Genomic DNA, 26,316 nt, shown 5'->3' with positions numbered 1-26,316 from the left:
ACTTGTGCACTGGGTCTTCGTGTAGGGTGTGCGTGAAATTACATCAGGGTGTCGACTCAATTTCGGCAATTGAATTCCTACGTTTTCTTTGATTTTTTCCCATTCAATGAATTACATTGTATACCATTTAAGCAAAGTCCAAATTTGAACTTTGACGAAACCTTCTGTTCCTTAGAAGAGGTCACCCCGCACCAGCCACGCCGCGTTCGACGGCGCCTTATCGCTGTGCTCGAGCTCCAGCTCCAGCATGGGTACGTCCTTCTGCTTCCACGTTACGATCATCTCATCAACGGTCTTGATGTCGCTGTAACCGTGGTCAACTTCACATACAATGCGGCACATTTCATTACTGTACTGGCTTTCTACGAAATATGCCCGCAACTGCTGGACCTGGGAGACACGTAGTGCCAGGATATTGCAAGCCTAACTTTACCAAACACCGTATGTAACATATGTAAACAAAACAGAGATTTTCACATGAGGCGATGAATTTCGTTTAAGACTACTTGTATCACTCGCCTTAGGGGATGATTTGTGAAAAAATACCCGGATTTTTCACGTTTTAGAAATGCTCAATGTATGAGTTCCTATGGGAACAGCGAACTTCCCCTCCGATTTTCTCCGTTCGTGGATTTTGTTAGATACGGTGTTTGGAAAAGTTAGGCTTGATTGGTGAAACCTCTTCCTCCTTCTGCGCATGGTAGGGCGACTCTCTTAATGGACGACTTTGGATGGCGCATGCGGTAGTTGGTGAACGCCACTCGGACTGCTCGTTCTAACGCCTCGAGGTCAGTGTTGGTCCACTTTACTTTACTTTTGTAGGTCAACAGGGGAACAGCAAACGCGTTGATCGCCTTCACCTTGTTGCCGGCTGACTGAAAGCTCCTCAGAATACAGTTGACACGATGGAAGAACTTCTTGATCGCTGTGTGGCGAATACCTCTAATTTGAAGGAAGCCGAGAAATGTGTAGAGACGTGCTCCACATCCCCATCGCGTGTTGCATAAGCCTGATAACGTTTCCGTCTGCCTTGTACAACTGCAGTACCTTAAGAAGGTATGAGTGCGGCACTGAGGCGTACGCCTTCTTGTAGTTGATGTACGCCATGCTCAGGTTACTCTGCTTTACGGTGACTTGGCCCACAATGACTGCATCTATGATGACCTGATCTTTACAGCCTTGCGTGTTCTTGCGACACCATTTTTGTTCCTCGATTAGGTTGTTGGCATTGCAGTGGGCTTGTATCCTCCTCGCTATTACCGACAACAGCAATTTGTACAGACTCGAAAGGCACGTTATAGATTAGTGATACCTCTGGTAATTAAATTAACTCTGGTAGCTGCGTAGGGTGGTATGGTAGGGGTAGTGGTATGGTAGTCCGAAGCACCTTCTTCCCCCGCAAATATATCCACAAAGCCACCTGGCGATCACTCGATCATCAAACAGAAAACCAAATCGACCACATTCTAATCGACGATAATTTCTTCTCGGATATAACCAGTGTCCGCACATACCGCAGTGCGAATATAGATTCGGATCATTACTTAGTCGCTGTTCGCATGCGCTCAAAACTTTCGACAGTTATCACCACGCGTCAAAGTCGAACGCCGCGGCTCAACATCGAGCAGCTGCTGCAGCAGTTAGCAGTGGCCCCACCAACGGAAGAGCAGCTTGGCGCAGCTACACTTGAAGATGGCAGAGGGACATCCGATCCGCTATAGGTAGTACCTCGGCTACAGCACTAGGCTTCGCGACTCCTAATCACAGAAACGACGGGTACGACGGCGAATGTGAACAGTTGAAAAACGAGAAGAATGCAGCATGGACGAGAATGCTGCAACAGCGTACGAGAACGAATGAGGCACGTTACAGACAGGCGCGGAACAGGCAGAACTCGGTCTTCCGGATGAAGAAGCGCCAGCAGGAAGAACGAGATCGCGAAGCGATGGAAGAGCTTTACCGCGCTAAAGACACACGAAAGTTCTACGAGAAGCTGAACCGCTCGCGCAGAGGCTTTGTGTCACAAGCCGACATGTGCCGAGATAATCACGGGAATATTCTCACGAGCAAGCGTGAGGTGGTTGAGAGGTGGCGGCAGCATTATGATGAGCACCTCAATGGCGACGTTGCAAGTACCGAAGGTGGCGTGGTAACTGATCTAGGAGTATGTGCACAGGACGAAAGACTTCCGGCCCCTGACCGTCAAGAGATTGAGGAGGAGGTTGGCCGGTTGAAAAACAACAAAACCGCTGGAGCAGATCAACTACCAAGCGAGCTTCTAAAATACGTTGGATAAGCACTGGTGAGAGCACTACACTGGGACATTACCAAGATTTGGGAGGAGGAAGTATTGCCGGATGGTAGGTATCGTGTGTCCCATCTTGTTAGCGACAAGTTGGATTGCGGGAACTACCGCGCGATCACACTACTGAGCGCTGCCTACAAGATACTCTCTCAAATTTTATGCCACCGATTATCACCGATTGCAAGAGAGTTCGTGGGGCAATATCAGGCTGGATTTATGGGTGAACGCGCTATAACGGACCAGATGTTCGCCATCCGCCAGGTGTTGTAGAAATGCCGCGAATACAACGTGCCCATACATCACTTGTTCATCGATTTCAAATCGGCGTATGATACAATCGATCGAGAACAGCTATGGCAGATTATGCACGAATACGGATTCCCGGATAAACTGACACGGTTGGTCAAGGCGACGATGGATCGAGTGATGTGCGTAGTTCGAGTATCAGGGACACTCTCGAGTCCCTTCGAATCTCGCAAAGGATTACGGCAAGGTGATGGTCTTTCGTGCTTGCTGTTCAACATTGCTTTAGAAGGTGTAATAAGAAGAGCGAGGATAAACACGAGTGGAACGATTTTCACGAAGTCCGTTCAGCTGCTTGGTTTCGCTGATGATATTGATATTATTGCTCGTAAATTTGAGACGATGGCGGAAACGTACATCCGACAAAAGAGTGAAGCCAGACGAATCGGTTTAGTCATTAATGTGTCGAAGACAAAGTACATGATGGCAAAGGGCTCCAGGGAGGAATCACCGCGCCCGCCACCCCGAATTTATATCGACGGTGATGAAATCGAGGCGGTTGAAGAATTCGTGTACTTGGGCTCACTGGTGACCGCCGACAACGACACCAGCAGAAAAATTCAGAGGCGCATTGTGGCAGGAAATCGTGCTTACTTTGGACTCCGCAGAACTCTACGATCGAATAAAGTTCGCCGTAACACGAAGTTAACCATCTACAAAACGCTGATTAGACCAGTCGTCCTCTATGGGCACGAAACATGGACCCTACGTGCAGAGGATCAATGCGCCCTTGGAGTTTTCGAACGGAAGGTGTTGCGTACCATCTACGGCGGAGTGCAGATGGAAGATGGGACTTGGAGAAGGCGAATGAACCACGAGTTGCATCAGCTGCTGGGGGAACCAACCATCGTCCATACCACGAAAATCGGGAGGCTACGGTCACGTCACCAGGATGTCGGATAGCAACCCGACTAAAATGGTTCTCGAGAGTCATCCGACCGGTACAAGAAGACGTGGTGCGCAGCGAGCTAGGTGGATCGACCAAGGGCGATCTGCGGATCCTACGCAGAGTACGGAACTGGAGACAAACAGCCATGGACCGAATGGAATGGAGCCGGCTACTATGTACAGCAGAGGCCACCTCGATCGATAAATATAATAGCTGCGTAGGGTCTTCTAGCACCATGTCGAAACATTCCGCCATCCGCCCGTGAACAGTCATGAGTTTTAATACCAAAAATTGTGTACAAAATTGGGTCCTGGTGCAGCCCAATTTCTGGTATACCTCGTTCTTTTTCTGCCAACCACATCCCATCGTCGCTGTACTGGACAGGGTTCTCCCATTAATTGGAACAGAACTGTGTGACGTCGCCAATCTCCGGAAGGCCTTGTCCATAATCAGGCTTGCCGTTTCGGATGCAGTTGTAGAACTCCCTTTCGTTAATGTTGTTCAACTTTGCGCTTGGAATATTCTTCACCGTCTCCAGTAGTGGGTGCAGTTGAATCACGACTCTCACTTTTACTCTCGACTCTCACGATTTTATATTTAAAAAACTAGTTTTCCTAAAGTAAAAACAGAAGACTGAAAAGCCAGCAATATAACTCAAGACATCCAACATACAGTCGATCACCTAAGAAACAAGTTATGTAGGTAAAATTATGGTAAGCAACACATCGATCGAAGGAAGCATCGAGTTATGGAAATATCAGCTTTATGGAGAGTCACGGCATAAATACCGTGTGGAGAGTAAGGTACATATATGGAAACATGAAGGGAACATCGAGTGGAGAGTTGTCTGTATCTCCATAGTTCTTGCAGAGACTAGTATACATTTATCGTAAGGATTTTATTCTAGTTTCAATGTTAATTACATATTCATACAGTTACAACCCTAGGCCTAGGTCAAATTCCATTAACAGAAAACAAAAATTTTAATCTGCGAAATAATGGAACAACATACCTGTAAATCCAGTCTCATCTCGCATAAATCACCGCCGAATCCCAGCGGACAAAGACAGATTGCACCGTCATCCGAGGGTAGACACTTGCCCCCGTGCTGACAGGGATACCGGCTGCACCGATCGGTGACACATTCCTCTGTTGGTTGTTTTGTGTTGTTGGCGATTGTGATTTTTGCGGTCCCACATACACGCACACACCAATGCATCCAGCGTCGGAAACAATCGCGCACGTCAGTACACAGGGTCAGCAATTATGGGCGACGTTTGTTCCATTGTGCCGCAGCCCCGGTCGTCAGTTGACAGTTGCACACAGTAGGAGGGCACGTCACGTGGGTGGTGTGGTTTGGATCAGCCGTGGGTGGTGGGGGAGATGGAAAGAGAAATGCATAGAACGATATGAATTATGGAATATCCTGGAACTGGTGAAGGCAGCACGGATGGGAAAAGAAGGATGCCAGAGAGATAAAAGTTTAAAATTAATTATCGTTTAATTAAATTGTAACGGAGTGAACCGTGGATGGGAGATGCACGATTCCGTTAAATTGTTTTTTTTTTGTTCGACTGTAACGAATGCTTATCGCGCTGGGGACTGCTGGTAGTGGGATTGCTGGCTGATGCCGTGCATGGCAGATGTTGGATATTGCCAGGAAGAAATGAGAAATCCACGCTATTTTTCCATTTGAAGTTTTACTGATACAGTCGTTGCAGATTGCGTAATGGGCTTAAAGTTGTTCATCTGGAATCTTCTATTTTTCTATCGGAGTTACATCAACTTAGTTACTTATTCGATAAAATTTAGCCTTTTGTTTATCTTCAAGAAAAAAATATATCTCAATCAATACTTACGGATATCGAATCCCCGGGAAACGTCACCGAGCGGCACCGGCTGAAAATTGTAGTCGTGTTCGTTGGCGACAAACTTTCGTATGCACCCGGTGAAACCATTGCTGACGGGAAGCTTCTTGTCCAGGCCGGTGATGTTCCCGAATCCACCAAGAAACACCGGCTCCCGGAAAGTAATTCGAGAGAAAAGGCCCTGTAAATAAAGAAATGAAATATGATAATACTAGTAAACAAGACGTATAATATGCTATATTAATATTATAGCCGAAGTGATAAACAGGCGAGTTTTAGCAGCAAGACCATGCTGAGGGTGTATGAGTTTGAATCCCGGAACGGTACAAGATCGGAATGCAAAAAGAGAATTGGAATCGCCCTATATAGCTGTGGCCCTCACATGTTCCTACCCAACCTCGTGCTTCCCCTGGTCGTGGATGATAAAGACCGTCAGATAAGAGTTACGTGCTTTGACTTAGGGAGCAAATCAAATTGGTGCATATTTCATCATTGGAAAGGCAGTTTTCTAATTCATATTAGGCTCAAACTAACCCAGAGTGTGATTTTGGAGGGAAAGTGGAAGTGCCGCTTTTTTCATTCCGATCGGCCGCGTCGTCGTCGTCAATTTCAATGAGCACATCGTCGTACCCGTGTACGGTTGTAGTTGTAGCGGTTCAGTGTGATTTCGGAGAAGAGGCCAGTTAGGGGAAGATGCTGCAGCACATACGCACTGGGCATTTCGAAGGATGTTTATTGGTGAGCTCGTTCCATTTTATCATAATAATTATTGCTATAGGATTTATAAAATTCTGCTTTGGTTTTTATGTATTTATCTAACAAATAGTATTGAAAAGTTCGTCACATCATGTGTCAGCGCTAGTTCCCAATGCACATTTAGTTGATAATGAATATTTTTTCCTTCAGTTTTTGCATTTACACAAAAATTTGAATGGTTCGTCATCTTCGGTGTCGACATTTGCAATATTGTAGTCAAAATGAATAAATGTTTTGACTCAAGTAAAGGTTGCATGAATCACATCACTTACCAAAGTGAATCCAAATCATGTGACTCTCCCCCTCCCCTCTAACAAAAACTCCTTCCCGTGACAGTCGTGGAGAAGATGAGGTGATCTCGGTCTCTAGTAGCAGCGTACCTCACACTAACATTCCTTCCCTTCCTTGATGACCGTAAGGACGTGAGAGCGTTAGCTACTCCCAAGCTCCGTTTCTTGGTTCCTTGTGCAATTTCGATTGTTCTGGTCAATCACGGAGTAGCAACTACGAATTGTACGGCCATCTATGCTCATGCTCATGCTCATATTAGGCTCAAACTAACCCAAAAAAGGTTAAACACGCTGATCGTTTTTCAAAACCTAATAGGAAAATTTAGGCGATAAAAGTGCTTTTATTTTTTTATTTTTGCAAAATGCACCAAACTGAGTTGCACGTTTAGGTATCCTGTGCACAGTTATCCAGCTACATTGAGGAAGTGCTACTGGAGCGTCTGTTCACCAAGGAGGCGCAGCTGTGTTCCTACCATTGGCGTAGCCAAGTTTTTTTTTCTGGAGAGGTCCCAGTGGCATGGGCACCCGATATGTGAAAAATCAAATCGGAAATGCAGTTTTGAGGAATCAAAATGATTGTTTTTTATATGTCCCCCAGAGATACCTACAATAATTAATCTAGTGATTCCATAAGATATTTCTTCGAGAATTTGTCCTGGGATATCTATACAGGTTCCTTCAGTGACTGTTTTTAAGATTTCCTTCAGGCATTTCTCCACAGAATCTTTAAAGTATTTCTGCAGGAATTTCTCCATATATTCCTTCCAGAATTCCGTTAGAGGTTGCTCCAATTCCATCCATAATTATTCCAAATATTTCTGCAGGAATGTCTTCCAGAAAAAAATACCAGAGATTACTCAAAAATTGATCCAAAAACTGCTTACAAAGTTTGTGCAAAAATATTTTAGGAATCCATCCAAGTAGGTCCTTCAATATTTCGTCCAGAAATCACTGCAGACATGGATTTCTTTTGATTGTTTTTATCCAGAGATTTCACAGAAATTCTTCAAGGAATTCACTAAGGAAGCTCTACTGTAATTCCCTAAGGAATTCCTCATGGAGTTTCTTCAGAAATTCCTTCGAGAATTCCTCCAAGGATTCAGTCGGGTTTCTTCAGAAACTCCTCCAGGTATTCCTTTAGGATCTGCTAGAAGGATTCCACCAAGTTTTCCTTTACGCTTTCAATTTGTGTACTTGATTTCGTAATTCTTCTACGTACTCTTTTCAAGATACCTTCAGAATTTCCTCAGAAATTTCAGCGATTTTTTCAGTACTTTCTCCTGATATTTCATCAGAAACTCCTCCTGGAATTCCCTAGGAAATTGATCCTTGGATTTCTTGAGGAATTTTTCCTGGAATTCCTGCAGGAATTTCTCAAGGCATTCCTCTAGAAATTCCTCCAAGAACTCTTTTAGCATCCTCTAGGAATTCTTCTGGGGATTCTTGCAGGAATTCTTCTAAAGATTCTTACAGATTCCTAGAGATTCAAGGGATGAACCAGCCTCGGGCTGAAAATCTATTTAATAAAGATACCTAACCCAACCTTCCTAGAGATTCCTCTAGTAATTCCTCCAGAGATTCCTCCAGGCATTCCTCAAGTGATACCTCAAAGGATTCCCCTGGATATTCTTCCAAGGACTTTTCCAGGAATTCCTCCAGTAGAGTTCTAGTGATTCCTCAAGTAAATCCTCCAGAGATTTTTCTAAGGATTCCTAATGGAAATTAGGCAAGGATTCCTCCGGGAATTTCTCATTTCATTTTTCTGAGAGATTCCTCTAGAAATTTGTCAAGATATTCCTATATGAATTCCTATAACATATAACAATTCCTTCAGGAATTGTTCCAGGGGTTCCCACAGTCATTTCTTCAGGAATTCCTCTGAGGAATCCTCTAGGGATTGCTCTAATATATCTTCCAGGGACTACTATAGAGGGGCCCTTCAACCACTCTTCCAGGATTTCATTCAGGGATTTCTCTAGGAATACCTTTAAGAATTCCAAGAGGACTTACCCCAGGAATTCATCCAGGTATTGATCCACGAATTCCTTCAAAAATTATCACGGCAATTTCTCCAGGAAATTCTTCAGGGTTTCCTTCAGAAATTTCCCCAGCAATTTCTCTCGAAGATTCCTTTGGAAGCTTCTACAGCAATTCATCCAGGAATTTCTTCAGCAAATCCTCCAGAAATTCAATCAGAAATTTCTTCAGGAGTTCCTCTATGGATTCTCCCAGAAACTCATCCAGCAATTTCTCCGATGATTCCTCCAGAAATTCCTCCAAGAATTTCTTCTGGGATTGCTCCAGAAAATCCTTTGGGAATTCCTCTAGGAATACCTCTAGGAATTTCTCCAGGAATTTCTTCAGGAATTTATCGAGGGATACCTCCCCAAGTAACACTACATGTTATATAATAGTTTATATGTCATTATTCGTACCTAGTGTAGTGTATTTTCCTTGAATTATAAACTCATTTTTGAACACTTATAAAGTCAAAACAGCGCAAAAAATGGCGGCTTCTAAAACGTCTTACATGTAATATAAAATATATCCTAATACATATATAGCACTAAAAAATATATACTTACTACAAACCATTCAGCTCTCTATTTTATTTTAAGATATTTATCGAAAATAAAACTTGGAAAATACACATATAGTGCTATCACATTTTCAAGTCCGAATAAAATATTTTCTCGGTGATATAACCTGCAGTAAACTTTTATATTACAATCCATTTGCATTGGTTGGAACTAAGTTGTTTGGAAGTCGTATAACTGATAAAAAGCATTTATAATACAAAATACACTAAATTATGCGGTAGCATCTAGAATGACGCAAAGCAAAAAAAAAACAAAACAAATTTTATTTTAACACACAATTTTGGCCTTGTCGATGACTCGAACAGTAGTCGAAAGAAGTAGTGAGTGATGTTAAGGGTATATGGGGGAGGGGAGGGAGATGCAATGTTGAGATCTGCCCCCAAACACCCACCCCCTTCCATGCAGTGTTGAAAAGTGTCAGTATCCAGCGTCATTTCTAGCTTAAACTGATGACGTCAAGCCCGACATCAACCTATCATTCACCTATTTTTATTTTAGCCACCAAACCTAACATAGATACAACAGTTGTTCAATGTTGGTCCAACAATGGCCCAACATACAATAAAAATTTACCCGACTTTGACCCGACATTCAAAAAATTTTCATTCTGGCGGAATTTTGCAGGGGTTTTTGTGTTTTATGCCCAGCTAGTGATTTGAATGACAATTTTGATCCAAGACCCTGCAATACCCCCGAAAACGCCCCTGAAGCCCCTCCCCTTCAGAAACCCATCCCCTCCTGAAACTCCTTGAAAGCCATCTGAAACTTCGCATGACTTCCTTTAAATCTCGTAGTACCGTCGTGCGGGGCTACTTTTTACACTTTTTCATGGTTTTTCAACTTTATGACATTATAACTCCCAGAGTAGTGAATGGATTTCTACAATTTTTACACATAATAATTGTGAGTATGTATGTAGGATGTATGCAAAATTTGAACTAAATCCATCAATAAACAAAAAAGTTGTTCATACACCAATCGGACACATCTCATATAGAACCGGATGGGGGCTACTTTGGACATTTTTATCTATAACAAAATTGCATTTCAAATTCCAGGTTTATTAAGAACACTACTTTGTACCAATACTGTAGTATACTATATCAGACATGATTTCAATAAATTTATGCGTTTGAAGATGGTTCTGTGCTACCTTTGGTATTATGAGCAGCGTGATATTGCTATATGGGGCTGTCCATAAACCCAAGGAATTCTTCCAGGAATATTGCCATATATATAATTTCTACAAGAATTCCTCTATGGATTTACCCAGGAATTGCTCCTGGGATTTCGCCAGAAATTGGTCCAGGAGTTCCGCAGGCATTCCTCCTGAGGGCTCTCCAGAAATTGCTTCAGTTCCTCTAAGGATTCTCCGAGGAATTCATCCAGTAATTCCTCCAGAAATTACTCCAAGATTTTTTTCTGGAATTCCTCCAGAAATTCCTCTGAGAATTTCTCTAGGAATACGTCTTGGATTTTTTCTAGGAATTTATCTAGGAATTTCACTAAGAATTTCACTAGGAATTTCACTAGGAATTTCTCCAGGAATTTATCCAGAGATTCCACACTGAATTCTTCTAGAAATTTCTCCAGGAATTCATTCTGGGGGAATTCTTCCAGGGATATTGCCATATAATTTCTCCAAGAATTCCTCTATGGATTTATCCAGGAATTGCTCCTGGGTTTTCGCCAGAAATTCGTCCAGAAGTTCCGCAGGCATCCCTCCTGAGGGCTCTCCAGAAATTGCTTCAGTTCCTCTAAGGATTCTCCGAGGAATTCATCCAGTAATTCCTCCAGAAATTACTCCAAGATTTTTTTCTGGAATTCCTCCAGAAATTCCTCTGAGAATTTCTCTAGGAATACGTCTTGGATTTTTTCTAGGAATTTATCTAGGAATTTCACTAAGAATTTCACTAGGAATTTCACTAGGAATTTCTCCAGGAATTTATCCAGAGATTCCACACTGAATTCTTCTAGAAATTTCTCCAGGAATTCATTCTGGGGGAATTCTTCCAGGGATATTGCCATATAATTTCTCCAAGAATTCCTCTATGGATTTATCCAGGAATTGCTCCTGGGTTTTCGCCAGAAATTCGTCCAGAAGTTCCGCAGGCATCCCTCCTGAGGGCTCTCCAGAAATTGCTTCAGGGATTTTACCAAGCATTCTTCCAAGAAGGGATTTCTTCCAGAATTCCTCTAGGGAATTCTCCAGGAATTCATTCAGGAATTTCTCCAGGATTTATTTGAGAGTTTGCTCCAGGAATTATCCAGGAGTTTCTCCAGGGAGTCCTCCAGGAAATTCTCCTGGAATTCCTTCAGGGTTTCCTCAAGCGTTTCCTTCACGTATTCCTGGAGGAATTCTTCCAGGAGTTCCTTCACGAATTGATCCTGGAATTCCTCCAGCGATTTCTCTAGCAATTTATTTAGGGATTGCTCCGGGAATTCTTCCAGAGTTCCCACCCAGAATTCCACGAATTCATCTATGAATTTATCCAGGGAAGCCTCAAGGAAATGCTCTAAATTCTTCCAGGGATGTCCAAGATTTCTTCCAGGGACTCCTTAAGGCGAAACTGGATCCATTTCCTCACTTTTTGGTTTTTGATTTTTTATAAAATAACGAAGCAATATTTTCAAAATCGGTTTTCGTACACATGGGTCAAGGTATCTCCTGATTTTTTTTTTTCGTGGTGGAAAATGTTTTTCGTTTTCGCAGAAACCATTTTTGAATAAAATTGCACAAAAAAATGGTTTTTGCAAAAATGAAAAACTTTTTCCACCCCAAAAAAAATCAGAAAATACCTTGATCTATACTCTACATGTGCACGAAAACCGATTTTGAAAATATTGCTTCGTTATTTTATGGAAAATCAAAAACCAAAAACAATGAGGAAATGCTTCCAGTTTCGCCTTAAGCGATTGCTTCAGAAATTTCTCCAGAGATTCTTCCCATATTTTTTCTAAGTATTTCTATAGGAATTGATCCAGGGATTCCTCCAGGTATACCATCAAAAATTTCTTCAGGGATTCCTACATGGTTTACTGCAGGCATACCTGCAGGAATTTCTCTAGGGGTTTCTCCAGGAAATCCTTCAAGGATTCTTCCAGGGAGTTCTTTCAAGGATTGCTCCAGGAATTCCTGTAGTGCTTCCTTCAGAAATTCCTCTCGGGATCTTTTCAAAACATTCAGGTAAATTTCAGAAGTCCGTCCATCATATTTTTCGGGGATTTACCCATTTTTTTTCAGGATTATCAGTATTTGAATTACTTGAAGGACTTCTAGAGGTATTAATCCAGCGATTTGTATTGAAATTCTTGAAGATAATTTTAGATTATGTTCTAAGATGAGTATATGCAGAATAGGAGTATATAAAACTGTCTTTAGGGAAATCCCGGCAAAGATGTACTCGGAACAATACAACTGAATGTCTATTCATAGAAAAATAGAGATCTAGGATATTTCAAGATTGCTTATAAAAGACATTATGTAGACTTTTTCATAAAATCTTCGTACGGGTTTCCAGGATGTTCCACTGGAGAAAATTTTGTAGGAAATCATGAAGAAAATTTTGGGTTAGTACTAAAAAGAGTACGTAATTTACAAAAGCGTTCAGTTATGATTTGTTACGATAGTTTTGTGGATTTTACCAAAAAAAAAACTCATGAAGAAACATGGCACGAGTAAAAAAAAACATTATCCTTCCAGGAATTGCCTACCGCTACCAGCACCACGCTGATTTGTGTAGTATAGGCGAGGTTTTTTTCAACGTAATGTACAAAATACAACAGCATGAAGTAATGCTTTAAGAATATAATGATTTTATTTTTAATTTCATCTTGTTACGTTTAGTTATAAAAAGTAGTTGGTATAAATTTGTTAAGGCCGGTTTGTCTTCTTTTTGGTGTAAATAACGTCGGAACTAGGATAACGTCTGAATCTAAGTTTAGACCCGGGTAGACGAGAATATGTAAATCAGGTGCATTGATTCGGACGAGTAGGAAACAATCTTCATAACAGTGGTCTAGGATTGTACCACGCACGAATTGCGACTCGCTTACAATGCTGTTAGCATTAAACGCGCTCATAAATATTCCTATTCCTTAGATTCCCAAGTATCATTTTGATGACCAATTATAGTCTTGTGGAGGTTTTGAGAATCGTCATAAAACAAGGCATTTGATTATTTTGGTTTTATGATGGTTCTAAAAACCTCTTCTAGTCTGTTTGACTAAAAACTGTTACGCAGGATTCTGTATCAGTATCATTCTGCACATACTGTAGGCAACTGACTGCTTCACTACATCCATTTCTCCATTATTTATAATACGTAATACCAGGCATACACATCGTATTTGCTTTATGATGATGATGATGCTGGTGATAGTTTCAGGTTAGCACCCTTTTCTATTGATGCGCACACCGGTCCCCAGTGGCGTGGATCTGGATACCCATCGAGGAGAGCCATTCCATCATCGACCAAGCAACCTACATGGCATTCTACAACAACCGGCGTTTCAGTGCAGTGGCTTGGTTGGGTGCCAAGTGACTCTTGTGTGCTCCGGAGGACGAACGACCATGGTGTGGAAACAATGAGATTTTAATTATGTTTGCTCTGTGGATTACACGAATAGTTCAATTAACTCCAAACGATGAGATTGGAATACGCCGAAACGCTGTTGGGGCTCTATGGGTAGCATCACCAGACCAGACCGATATGCTGAGCTGATCTCGTCGAGGATGCTGAAGGCAAGCTTCAACGGTGATACGTCAATAGATGGTACCGAGATGATAACGACGACGGCGATAGGATGCTATGAATATCTTATGTTGGGATGCATTGCGCTGATGATTATATTGTGTGGTTTTTCCGAATTGAGATGTAATCTGTTTCGGATGATGCAGTAGGGTATTGAATTCTGGTATCTGTAATCATATGTTGATGCAATAATTAACCAAGTTGAATAACATGCCCCGCACACCGCGTTTAAAGCCAGATTTCGATCATATGTCATGGCGACCAATTATCCCTCCATTTACCGACCGGCTTTGTCCTAATTAATTACCAAAGTACCTATTTGCAACTAATTAAGCTCCATCATCATCAAACATTATTGTACCTACATGGCAAAAGCAGAGCTCTGGGTCACGTCGTGCTCCACCTACATACGAAACACCTATACTCACGAAACAAATGTGGACTAAAAGCTCTCCATTATCTCGAGCACATTCCGACCGAATGCATCCGGGGTTTTCGGGGAATGCACTTCGGACAGCACTCAATACATCAAAGAGTGCGTAATGATCTGCGGTGCCGGATCCGCTACTCATCAATCTGTAATCCGATCTGGATTCCGGTGTCTCGCTGCCCGAGCACACGCATTCCATCATCATCAGCTGCATTCAATTGGGAAGAAAGGCCATTCGGAGGTGCATCCCTGACCCGAGCAGCGGCTTAATGGACATCGAAGGCCGAATGTGCAGTACACCAGGGCGGATTTCCGACCGACAATGCTATCAATCCTAGCAGAAGGATTCCCATTATAGTTTCATTGTGTTTATGTGTGCCGTGTTGAGACTTGAAGGCAATAGTTTGAACAGAACGACAACTGCAAGCTTAAGTGACAAAGCTAGGTGGCGTCTATATTGACCACAGTATAATAGACCTATTACTCTTTCGATTGTGAATAATACACCTGGTAGTTCGGCTCATTAGACATCAATCTTGGATAGAAGATGGGCGAGTCAAGTGTCACATTGAGAAATGCGATCGGCATCAGTTGTTGAAGGAAACATTCAAGCTCATCTGTTCTTTCTGAACTGAGCTAGAAACAACTTCTAAGCTTGGTGTTCTTTTAGTACCTTTTCAGTTATTTAAACTCAGAAACCTTCCACCAGGAAAAATTCTTCAGCCAAACCAATTTTGCATTCTCAAAACATGTTGAACCCATCGTAATAGTTCAACTTTGACCATTTTTTTTTTAAGAATGTAGGGTTTGCACTTGATGCAACGTGCTCATGATCCTTCTTGAACATGAGCATGAAATGACTCAAGTTGGAGAAAACTTTTCGTCGTACGGTGTAAATACTGGATCACTAAAATAACTAAAACGGCCGCTTTGGAATGAACAGATAGCGCCACCGTAGCCTTAACTCGACTGCTGCCACTGTGTTACCGTCCATATGCGGTGGCGCTTTTGTTTTGATGCAGTGAGTATCGGAAAAGTCGGCTTCAATGATCCATTAGCATAAGTTAAATTTTACGATTAAAAATAAATTTTAAAATCTTTTCGTCGAACGGAAAATTCTTTATTGGGTATCGTACATGCCCAAAAACATTTTGCAGAACAAAAGTTGAACAAACGGCTTTTAATCAAGTTTTAGATTGAGAAACTGTTAATCAGCTACTGTCTAATATAAGTTATGTTTGGTTTGTATAGCCTCTGGCTGGAGACGGTATATAGTGAAGTTTTCTTACACTTCAAGTTCATCAGTAAAAATTTCGGAAATTTTTTGAAATAGGTACCAATAACCAGCAAAAAATATCAAATTTGAATAAGAATCCAACGAAGAATCGGTAATCAAAGCCGTAGCGTGTGATTAGCCAGGTTGGCCCCGCCGAAAAAGCCTCAGGCTTGAAGGAAACGTTATTCCGTACATATTCTCAAAAATTCAGATTTCTCTAGTTTATTTTGAGCATTTACCATGATGTTACCTGAGAATTTATCTACTATGGGGCCGTGCACAAATTACGTTACAAAAAATATTTAGGTCCCGTACAAACGGTGTGAAAAGCTCTAATATCGCCTAGGAAATCTTCCATTTATTCTTTCTGAAATTGGTCCATGTTCACTAGAGATTGATCCATAAACTTCTGCTACAAGAAAGGCTTTCATGAATTTCCTCATAAATTCATTCAGAAAACCAAAAATTTAGAATTCCTCCAATGATTGTTCCAGGTATTCCGTTAAAAAATATGCCATTGATTTTATACAAAATTTCTCCAAAAGATTGTAGAGTATTGTGTTGTTCTTGGCTGTGCATGCATCACTCCTGTAGGGGTGAGTGTGGCAGCATAATCGATCGCGTTCTCTATTGTCTCGAGTGAAAATCAAAACAATAGATGCGCGGGTGTTTAGTGTTCAGTATTTTCCAGTGGTTCTCCACAAATTCATACAAGCATTCCTTCAGGCATTTCTTCATGAACTACTACAGGGATACCTGTAAGAATTACTACATGAATTCCAATGGAAATTTTTGCTGAAATGTTTCCCGGATTTTAAAATGGACCACATATTCCAACAGAATTCCTTCAGAGACTCCTGGATAATTTCATTCAGTTGTTCCAGCAGGAATTCTTCCATAGATTCGAACAAAAACTGATGTAATTTTTTTGTTCAGGAATTCCTTCTAGTATTTTTGCATGTCCATGTTTTGTCTAATGATTATTGAAAAAAATCTCATAGATCTTCTGGGTAATATTTTGAAAATTTTAGAAAAACCTTTGGTAAATTTATTGGAAAGTTCTGGTAAAACCAATTAAACTAAACCCCGAATATTGTAAAATAGTTTGTCTCAGGTCTTCTGTACACTCCTGTAAACTCAATAAGTATTCTTAAAAACAAAGTTCAATTGAACAAAAAATCCAGAAAAGAAAAAATAAATAAAATCTGTAAAATGTCTTGAAGAAATTTATACATCATTTATGTAAGGAATCAGATATCTAATTTCTAATCATTGTGCTGGTATTAGTGAGATTCTGGAAATGCATAATGTGTTCGTACTTATACTCGTATAAGAGAAAAAAAAATGGAAAATTGTCGGGCGACTCCAATCGAAATTCATAAAGAAAAATACCAATGAAAACACTTTAAGAAAATTAAAAAAATCAGGGGATTTCGTTTCTTTATAACACCAAAACTTTTAAGAAATCTTAAGAAAATAAATAACTACAAACTTTTGCAAATTAACAATTACCAATTGTCATGGGGCGCCAATCCGAATGCTTGCCAAGGGCGCCATAGGACCACGCTACGGCTCTGTCGGTAATCTAACTGATCTTCATAGTTGTAGGCTTTCACAGCCAGAAGCAAACGTAACGTTTTTCTTTGCGTTCGGTGTTTCACAACGCAGCGTCTCGCGAGACATGCCCACTAGGTGATGAAAATTCACCTTGTTTATAATTTGGCGCAGTCGATAATGTAGAATTTTGCCAGAAGTGATCCCCCCGTCTGCGTAGTTTATGGCCAGTACCTTTTCGCTGCTGGCGCCAGCTGAAAGTACAAAACTGGAATTTCATCAATCATACTGACGGGATTGCAGATGGCTTTATTGGGTGTTGGCGCGAGTTTCTTCGGGATTAGGGAAACACATACTGAGAGCAGCGTATTTCACGGCAGCTCCAATGCTGCAATGCACGAAGTATATAGTAGCTCATCAAATAAAAAAAACTGCCGGGAATTTCAACTGACTCACGAAATCATGTAGCAGTTAGGAAGCATGTAACTCGTGAAGTTATTATAAAAGTAACAGTGAATAATTCGCGACTACGAAGATGGCAGCATCGTACCTTCGTTGGTACGAACCCGAACATTTACAAGCAGAAGAAGGTACTCATCTACGTGCTTCAATATCACGGTGAATGCGACGACGTTCCAAAATACAACGGCAACGATGAAGCAGCTGATACCAAACAATGGCCAGAACGTTGCAGAATAAGACTATTTGTATTCGATCTCGGTAAATATACACACCAAAAATCGATTGAAAGTTTCAGCAAACTCGTTTGCTGGTTTGGTTTTAGAGGTATCCTGTTAGGGATGTCCAGAGGTTTCAGAGTAAAAAATGCATTTCAAGGCGTTTCAGATGGATGTTAGGGGTTGCTCAGGCTTTCATATGAGCTGCACGGGGTTTTCCGTGGGTGTCAGAGGCGTTTGAAGGCGCTTTTATGCCTAACAATGTGTTCTAGGATTTTCAGGGGTTTTCTGGACGTTTCAGAAGGTTCTTAGGCGACTACACGGGCCCTTCGGAAAGCTACGTGCGTTTCGAGGCGCTTCACAAAGATTTGGAGGGGTTTTGGGAGGCTTGTGAGGTGTTCATGGCGGTTTCAAAGCGTTTCAGTGTATGTCGAGGCGTTTGAAGAAGTTTCAGAATGATTTTAGAATACCTTTATGGAGGTTCCAGGGTGAAATTGTGGAAAAAAGAAAGGCGGCTAATTTATTGCCTTTTACTGGCTATAACAGCTGGCTGGTTTGTCTAAAATAGACAAACACGGAACCACTAAGTTTAGGATAGAATTTGTATTTCATTGACGAATTGTGAGATAAATTTATGAATAAATGTTTAAAGGAATCTTATAAGGCATTTTGGAGAGAGGGTGTTGTAGATGAATCATCTGAGAAATATTTATAGATGTTTTTTGAAACTCCTTGAGAAAAACTTGAAATGCTGGGGAAATCCTTGGATGAATTCCTGTAGGAATTTCCAGGGAAGTTTCTGAAGAAAGCCTTGAAGGAATTAAAGAATAAATTATCGAAAAAATGTCTTGAGAAATTCGCGGAGTAATAGCAGTAGGAGCCTTCAAAGAAATTTCAATAAAAATCTTCCTACAATTTCTAGAGCAATTGACTGAGGATTTTTCGTAGGATTCTTCGCAGCAATTTCTGGAGTAATCAAGGATTTACAGAGAAATCGCTGCAGAAAATCTTGGAACAATTTTCATGGAAATTCTAGAACGGTTTCTGTTAAAACTCTTGGAGGAGTGTTGAGAGGAGTAAGGGAGGGGAGTTACTAATAGAATGTTCGGAGGAAGAATTTCATGAACACTCAGAGAAACAATCCTCTGAACGAACCCTCGGTGAAAATTCTGGAAGAATCCTAAGGCTCAATTACACACATACACTACACATATTTGCGATGTTTACCGTGTTTTGTTTTGTGGTGCGTTGTGATACTCTGTTTTTTGGTTCAAATGTTTGCATATAGAAATTGTGCCCAACAATGAATTTTCAGAGAAATTCTCGGAAACATTTTTAAAAGGTTTATTTGAGGGACAAATCCTATGAAAGATCCTCAACGCAATACAGGATGCTTTTGGAGGAGTCGTCGAAGACATTGTTTGAAACATCTTCACGAAAATTTCACAACGAATTCTCGGAGCAATTCAGTGAGAGCTCTTTGGTGGAAATTGTGGTCGTATCCTCGAGGAAATATCCCGAGGAACCCAAGTAACCATTAGCACTATATTTAGCCTTTTGCCCTTATATGGCTATTATACGGCCAATATTGAGCAGATCAGTTCAACACAACCCAGGTTACCAATAAGCAGTTTAAATGGCATTATTTCGGCACTAAATGCACCTTTACAGCAGGTCATTAAATGCTAATCAGCCGTATATGCGCCATAAGTGCTAATTAAATACAGGTTTTGGCCTGATATACAGCTGATCAAATGCTTATCCCTCGTATTCCCCAGATTGTCAAAAATGAAAACAAATATTTTCCCCTGTCCATTTTACGGCATCTCTTTCTCTTCTTTTTTTCTCACTCTCCTGTGGAAATTTCGAGGCTTGGGGCACGTCCTGAACTGCTGTTGCTGTTTTTTTGCTGCTTTCGGCCAAATTTGGATTCGACCCCTCGATCCTCGAGTTGACGGTGGTGCTGCACAGCGCTACAGGGTAAGCTATAGATGATTAGATAATGTGCGCTGGATTTTTTTTATCTATTTAAGGCTTACACCAGCAGTAGCTTCGTTATGCTATGGGCTCGGCAGGTGTTAATAATAAAATCAATCGTAGGCAACCAACAATGGAATTTATTTGCCAAAGCATGTTATTCCCATTGATTTCCTTCGTTTTAACCTATGAATGGCAGTACATGCGAGTGATAGTGGCTTCTACAACCATGGCAGGTACATTAGAAAGTGGAAATGTGTTGTGGTTTTAGCATCGCTCATCTCTTCTAAAAGTTTTATGGTAATAAAATAACAGTTATGATGAGGGCCTAGCGCTTAAAACCTCGTTAATACAGATAAAAAAAGCAGTTATGATGCCTGGTAACCAAAACTTCAACAATAGTGCCATATGGTTACTTAGGAATTCATGAAATTTTGGGGAATAATCGGAGAAATTTATGTAAAAATCTTTGACTAAGCTTTTAAAAAACTTCTCGGAGAATCTTTGATAGTATTGCAGTAGTAGTCCTAGAAGTAATGTTTAAGGAGCGCTTGGAATATGAGGAGGAATCTCAACAGAAATTTCTAAGTAGAAAGCTTCGATAGAGTTTCTGTAGTAATTATCTAAGGATATTTGATGGAAATGTTTGAGAAATTTCTAGAAAAATCTTCGGTGGCAATTTTGGAGAAAACCCAGGAGGAGTTTCTAGAGGAACTGTTGCACGAGTGGAAAAAATCTCGGAAAGAATATACCGTTTATCCTCGTTGGTTTGACCGCATCTAATCTGAACACTTTTTAATTTACTCCCGCTTATCTGCAAATCGTTCAAACTAAAAATGGTTCAAACGTCATTCTGCTCATGGAACGGGGTGAAACGGAATGCAGAATCAAAACAAAACAACAAAAAGAGTAACCATCAGTGTCACTTTACTATTACTTTAGAGCTTTTAGTAGAACTTGTTACTTCAGACTCTAGTTTAATTTAAAAACACTTCACTAATACTTTACTTTTGCAAAAGAAAATAAAAAATGAATAACTCTTTTAAAGAAAAACTAGAAAGGACGAGCAAATTCCTTTTAATTCTACTACTGTGCTTATCTTCGGACAGATAAGCCTATTTCGTCTGTGACTTACAGACTTCTTCAGTGTCAAGTGCTCGACTGAAGAAAACCTCGCATTCGTTGTGGTATTTATACTAGGAGTGTATGTGCAGGTACGTGTGTGGGTAAAAGTGTAGGTATAAAATATAAAATTGTAGGTACAAAATTGTAGGTACATATTTGTAAAAAAGGAGGTGTATCTGCCTGTTAGAAAACAGGGTGTCAATAAGATACCTAAAGCTAGGAAAATTCCTACCGATTTGGTAGGTAGTCAATTGGTGTTTGTTGTGTTATTTTTTCCCGCCGATTTGGTAGGTAGTCAATTTGTGTTTTGTGTATTGTGTAATGTTTTGTGTGTGTTAGGTAAAAATTTAAACAGCCACGTGTACCCATTGCCCTGATCCTTGTTAAGTAGTTTTTTATTGTTTTGTTTGTAAATTTCTAAACTTTCTGCAACATCAAGTTTCCATGGGTTTATAATGTGTCGTAAGAGTTTAATATTTGAAGTATTCATAAAATGTCCTTCATTGAAAATATGTTCAGCAACTTTAGATTTAAAATGATGAATGAGTCCCTTGTCTGTGTCTTTGTGTGCTTTTGATACTTCCGTTATGTGTTCTTTGAATCGTGTTTTGAGTGTGCGTTTTGTTTGTCCTATGTATATTTTGTCACAGTGATTACATGTTACTTTGTAAACACCAGATTTTGTTAAGTTGTCCAACGGGTCTTTCGTAGATCCTAAGAGAGTTTGAAGTTGGTTAGCTTTGCTTGTGAAAACTAATTCAAAACCAAACTTTCTGAGAATTGGTCGGAGTTTTTTGGTGTCATTGTTGTAGTTCACAGTTATCCGTTTAAGTGTAGGTTCTGTCCGTGTCAGTGTAGTCAAAGAACGTCTGTATTGTTGTTGTGTCTTTTTGTTGATGATCTGTTGTATTGTTTGTTTTGTGTAACCGTTCAACTGTGCTGTTTCGAAAATGTAATTAAGTTCTTTCGTTTTTCCTGTTTCACTAAGTGGAAGTGTCTGCATTCGGTGTATCATGTGATTGAAGGATGCAATTTTGTGTTGATGTGAGTGATTTGATGAATTTGGAATAGTGCGTTGAGTGTGTGTCGGTTTTCTGTAAATTTCGAAGGAAAGTGTTGATTCTTGTTTTACGATGAGTATGTCCAAAAATGGTAGTTGGTTGTTCTGTTCAATTTCACAAGTGAATTCGATGTTTTTGTGTGCATTATTGATATTGTTCAAGATTTCAGGTAAAAGATGTTTCTTAACAATGCTAAACACGTCGTCAACGTATCTCCACCAGACTTCAGGAAGCTGTTTGTTGTTTTCTAAGCGTTTTTCCAAATTTGCCATAAAAATTTCACTTAAAAATGGAGAAAGTGGATTGCCCATGGGGGCACCATTAAGTTGTTTGTAGGTTTCATTTCTGAACGAAAAATAATTTTCTTCCATACAAAGTTTGGTTAATTTGATGTATGTACGAACTTTCTTAATCCAATCTGAATTTGAATCTTCATATTGGTTCAGAAGCCAATCTTCTAGTAGGTTAATGGCCTCTTTAACTGGAATGCTTGGAAATAGTGATTTAACGTCGAATGAAACTAAAATTTCATCGTCGTTAACGGATAAATTCTGTACTAGTTCTGTGAATTGTTCGGAATTCTTGACAGATCTACTGTGAAATTTTTTAGGCATGTTTTGGAATTCTTGTACTAAATATTTGGCAATTTTGTGTGTAGGTGAACCAAAATCTGGTGTTTACAAAGTAACATGTAATCACTGTGACAAAATATACATAGGACAAACAAAACGCACACTCAAAACACGATTCAAAGAACACATAACGGAAGTATCAAAAGCACACAAAGACACAGACAAGGGACTCATTCATCATTTTAAATCTAAAGTTGCTGAACATATTTTCAATGAAGGACATTTTATGAATACTTCAAATATTAAACTCTTACGACACATTACAAACCCATGGAAACTTGATGTTGCAGAAAGTTTAGAAATTTACAAACAAAACAATAAAAAACTACTTAACAAGGATCAGGGCAATGGGTACACGTGGCTGTTTAAATTTTTACCTAACACACACAAAACATTACACAATACACAAAACACAAATTGACTACCTACCAAATCGGCGGGAAAAAATAACACAACAAACACCAATTGACTACCTACCAAATCGGTAGGAATTTTCCTAGCTTTAGGTATCTTATTGACACCCTGTTTTCTAACAGGCAGATACACCTCCTTTTTTACAAATATGTACCTACAATTTTGTACCTACAATTTTATACCTACATTTTTATACCTACACTTTTACCCACACACGTACCTGCACATACACTCCTAGTATAAATACCACAACGAATGCGAGGTTTTCTTCAGTCGAGCACTTGACACTGAAGAAGTCTGTAAGTCACAGACGAAATAGGCCTATCTGTCCGAAGATAAGCACAGTAGTAGAATTAAAAGGAATTTGCTCGTCCTTTCTAGTTTTTCTTTAAAAGAGTTATTCATTTTTTATTTTCTTTTGCAAAAGTAAAGTATTAGTGAAGTGTTTTTAAATTAAACTAGAGTCTGAAGTAACAAGTTCTACTAAAAGCTCTAAAGTAATAGTAAAGTGAAGATGCCAACCAAGCCAAAGTCAGAGCCGAATAAGTTCATCGAGTTGAAGAAGACCATCGCAGGATTACACAAGGATATCGCGTTTCTCAAGAAGTGTATAGAGTACAGGCTTACTCCCGTAAGTCACAAGGTAAAAGTTAAAACAGCCACAAACCCCAACATAGTAAAGGCACTTGAACAAACACTCATCAAAGAAAGCATCAAAAAACTACACAGCAAGATCAACATGAAAACTTTGGAATGTTATTCTCTCCATTTAAAGTTAGCGAAAGATTATCCTGAATCTTTCCCTAATTTTCTAACAAAAGTAAAAGTTGCAGAATTTTGTGAATCAGAAAGAAAAAGGAAATTACTAGATAAAAAACTTAAAGCATTAAAGATGCAAAATCCGAAGTTTACATGTTCTTCTACACAACCACAAAACACAACACAAGAACTAACTGGGTTAGTGGTCAATCGCTCTTCCGAACAGTTTACGGAAGAACAGTTGACCCTTCTCAACAAAGGTCTTAACTACGCAGTACACTCTAAACCAGATTCAACACAAACCATAATCGACATTGAAACAGCTATCAACACGAACAATTTACAGACACCACAGATTCAAGAAATCAGAACACAAACAGCTAACACTATTCAAAACACACAACAAAACAAATTGAACAAAGAACACCTGAAAGAACAACGAATAATCAAAGAACTTAACCAGAAACCAGTTTTCTATCTGAAAGCTGACAAAGGAAGCAAAACAGTAATCATGAACAAAGAGGACTATGATGAAATAATGAATAACAAGATTCAAAATGGACCTTACCGAAAACAACGTACTGATCCTCTTCCAGGATTAGTAAGACGTGTTGACAAAACTCTCAAAGAGTCTACACCAGTTTTAGGAAGCGTCATTAAAAGCCTGAAAGAATCTAACCCTTCATTGCCAAGAATAAAAGGACTTCCCAAAGTTCATAAACCTGGAAATGAAATGCGTGAGATTGTTTCAGCCATTGGTTCACCTACACACAAAATTGCCAAATATTTAGTACAAGAATTCCAAAACATGCCTAAAAAATTTCACAGTAGATCTGTCAAGAATTCCGAACAATTCACAGAACTAGTACAGAATTTATCCGTTAACGACGATGAAATTTTAGTTTCATTCGACGTTAAATCACTATTTCCAAGCATTCCAGTTAAAGAGGCCATTAACCTACTAGAAGATTGGCTTCTGAACCAATATGAAGATTCAAATTCAGATTGGATTAAGAAAGTTCGTACATACATCAAATTAACCAAACTTTGTATGGAAGAAAATTATTTTTCGTTCAGAAATGAAACCTACAAACAACTTAATGGTGCCCCCATGGGCAATCCACTTTCTCCATTTTTAAGTGAAATTTTTATGGCAAATTTGGAAAAACGCTTAGAAAACAACAAACAGCTTCCTGAAGTCTGGTGGAGATACGTTGACGACGTGTTTAGCATTGTTAAGAAACATCTTTTACCTGAAATCTTGAACAATATCAATAATGCACACAAAAACATCGAATTCACTTGTGAAATTGAACAGAACAACCAACTACCATTTTTGGACATACTCATCGTAAAACAAGAATCAACACTTTCCTTCGAAATTTACAGAAAACCGACACACACTCAACGCACTATTCCAAATTCATCAAATCACTCACATCAACACAAAATTGCATCCTTCAATCACATGATACACCGAATGCAGACACTTCCACTTAGTGAAACAGGAAAAACGAAAGAACTTAATTACATTTTCGAAACAGCACAGTTGAACGGTTACACAAAACAAACAATACAACAGATCATCAACAAAAAGACACAACAACAATACAGACGTTCTTTGACTACACTGACACGGACAGAACCTACACTTAAACGGATAACTGTGAACTACAACAATGACACCAAAAAACTCCGACCAATTCTCAGAAAGTTTGGTTTTGAATTAGTTTTCACAAGCAAAGCTAACCAACTTCAAACTCTCTTAGGATCTACGAAAGACCCGTTGGACAACTTAACAAAATCTGGTGTTTACAAAGTAACATGTAATCACTGTGACAAAATATACATAGGACAAACAAAACGCACACTCAAAACACGATTCAAAGAACACATAACGGAAGTATCAAAAGCACACAAAGACACAGACAAGGGACTCATTCATCATTTTAAATCTAAAGTTGCTGAACATATTTTCAATGAAGGACATTTTATGAATACTTCAAATATTAAACTCTTACGACACATTACAAACCCATGGAAACTTGATGTTGCAGAAAGTTTAGAAATTTACAAACAAAACAATAAAAAACTACTTAACAAGGATCAGGGCAATGGGTACACGTGGCTGTTTAAATTTTTACCTAACACACACAAAACATTACACAATACACAAAACACAAATTGACTACCTACCAAATCGGCGGGAAAAAATAACACAACAAACACCAATTGACTACCTACCAAATCGGTAGGAATTTTCCTAGCTTTAGGTATCTTATTGACACCCTGTTTTCTAACAGGCAGATACACCTCCTTTTTGCCTTTCTCGTTCACCTAAGTGAACTGAAAGGCTATATGTTCACTCAAAAAAAAACATTTCGATAGGAGGCTCGGAGAGTCAAGTCACATATACCAATCAACTCAGTTCGACGAATTGAGATGATGTCTGTATGTGTGTATGTATGTGTGTCTGTGAACAAAATAAGTTCACTCACTTTTAAGGCACTTCCCATTGGCCGATTTTTCGGATTATAGCTCGAATCGAACCAGAATTTTACCGCATTGTTTGCTATTGAAAATGATTCGGATCGGTCAAGGCGTTTCGGAATTATGGCCAATTTAGTGATCTGGACCAGCATTTTT

At 39.7% G+C, this 26,316-nt stretch overlaps 1 protein-coding gene across 1 annotated transcript in view; it reads right to left on the bottom strand.

The window, feature by feature from the left end:
• The window catches only part of LOC109430547 (uncharacterized), a 776,197-nt gene that overhangs the window by 140,601 nt on the left and 609,280 nt on the right, over positions 1 to 26,316 (bottom strand). The window contains exons 9-10 of the mRNA XM_062852938.1: positions 5,357 to 5,546; positions 4,510 to 4,646 (exon numbers count right to left, since the gene is read on the bottom strand). Coding sequence (XP_062708922.1) covers positions 4,510 to 4,646; positions 5,357 to 5,546 — 327 coding nt within the window. The remainder of the gene's footprint in view (positions 1 to 4,509; positions 4,647 to 5,356; positions 5,547 to 26,316) is intronic.

The sequence above is a fragment of the Aedes albopictus genome, chromosome 2 (genome assembly GCF_035046485.1).
Source record: "Aedes albopictus strain Foshan chromosome 2, AalbF5, whole genome shotgun sequence".
Classification (NCBI taxonomy): domain Eukaryota; kingdom Metazoa; phylum Arthropoda; class Insecta; order Diptera; family Culicidae; genus Aedes; species Aedes albopictus.
Note: the sequence above shows the minus strand (reverse complement) of the source record. Positions and strands in the feature narration are given on the sequence as shown.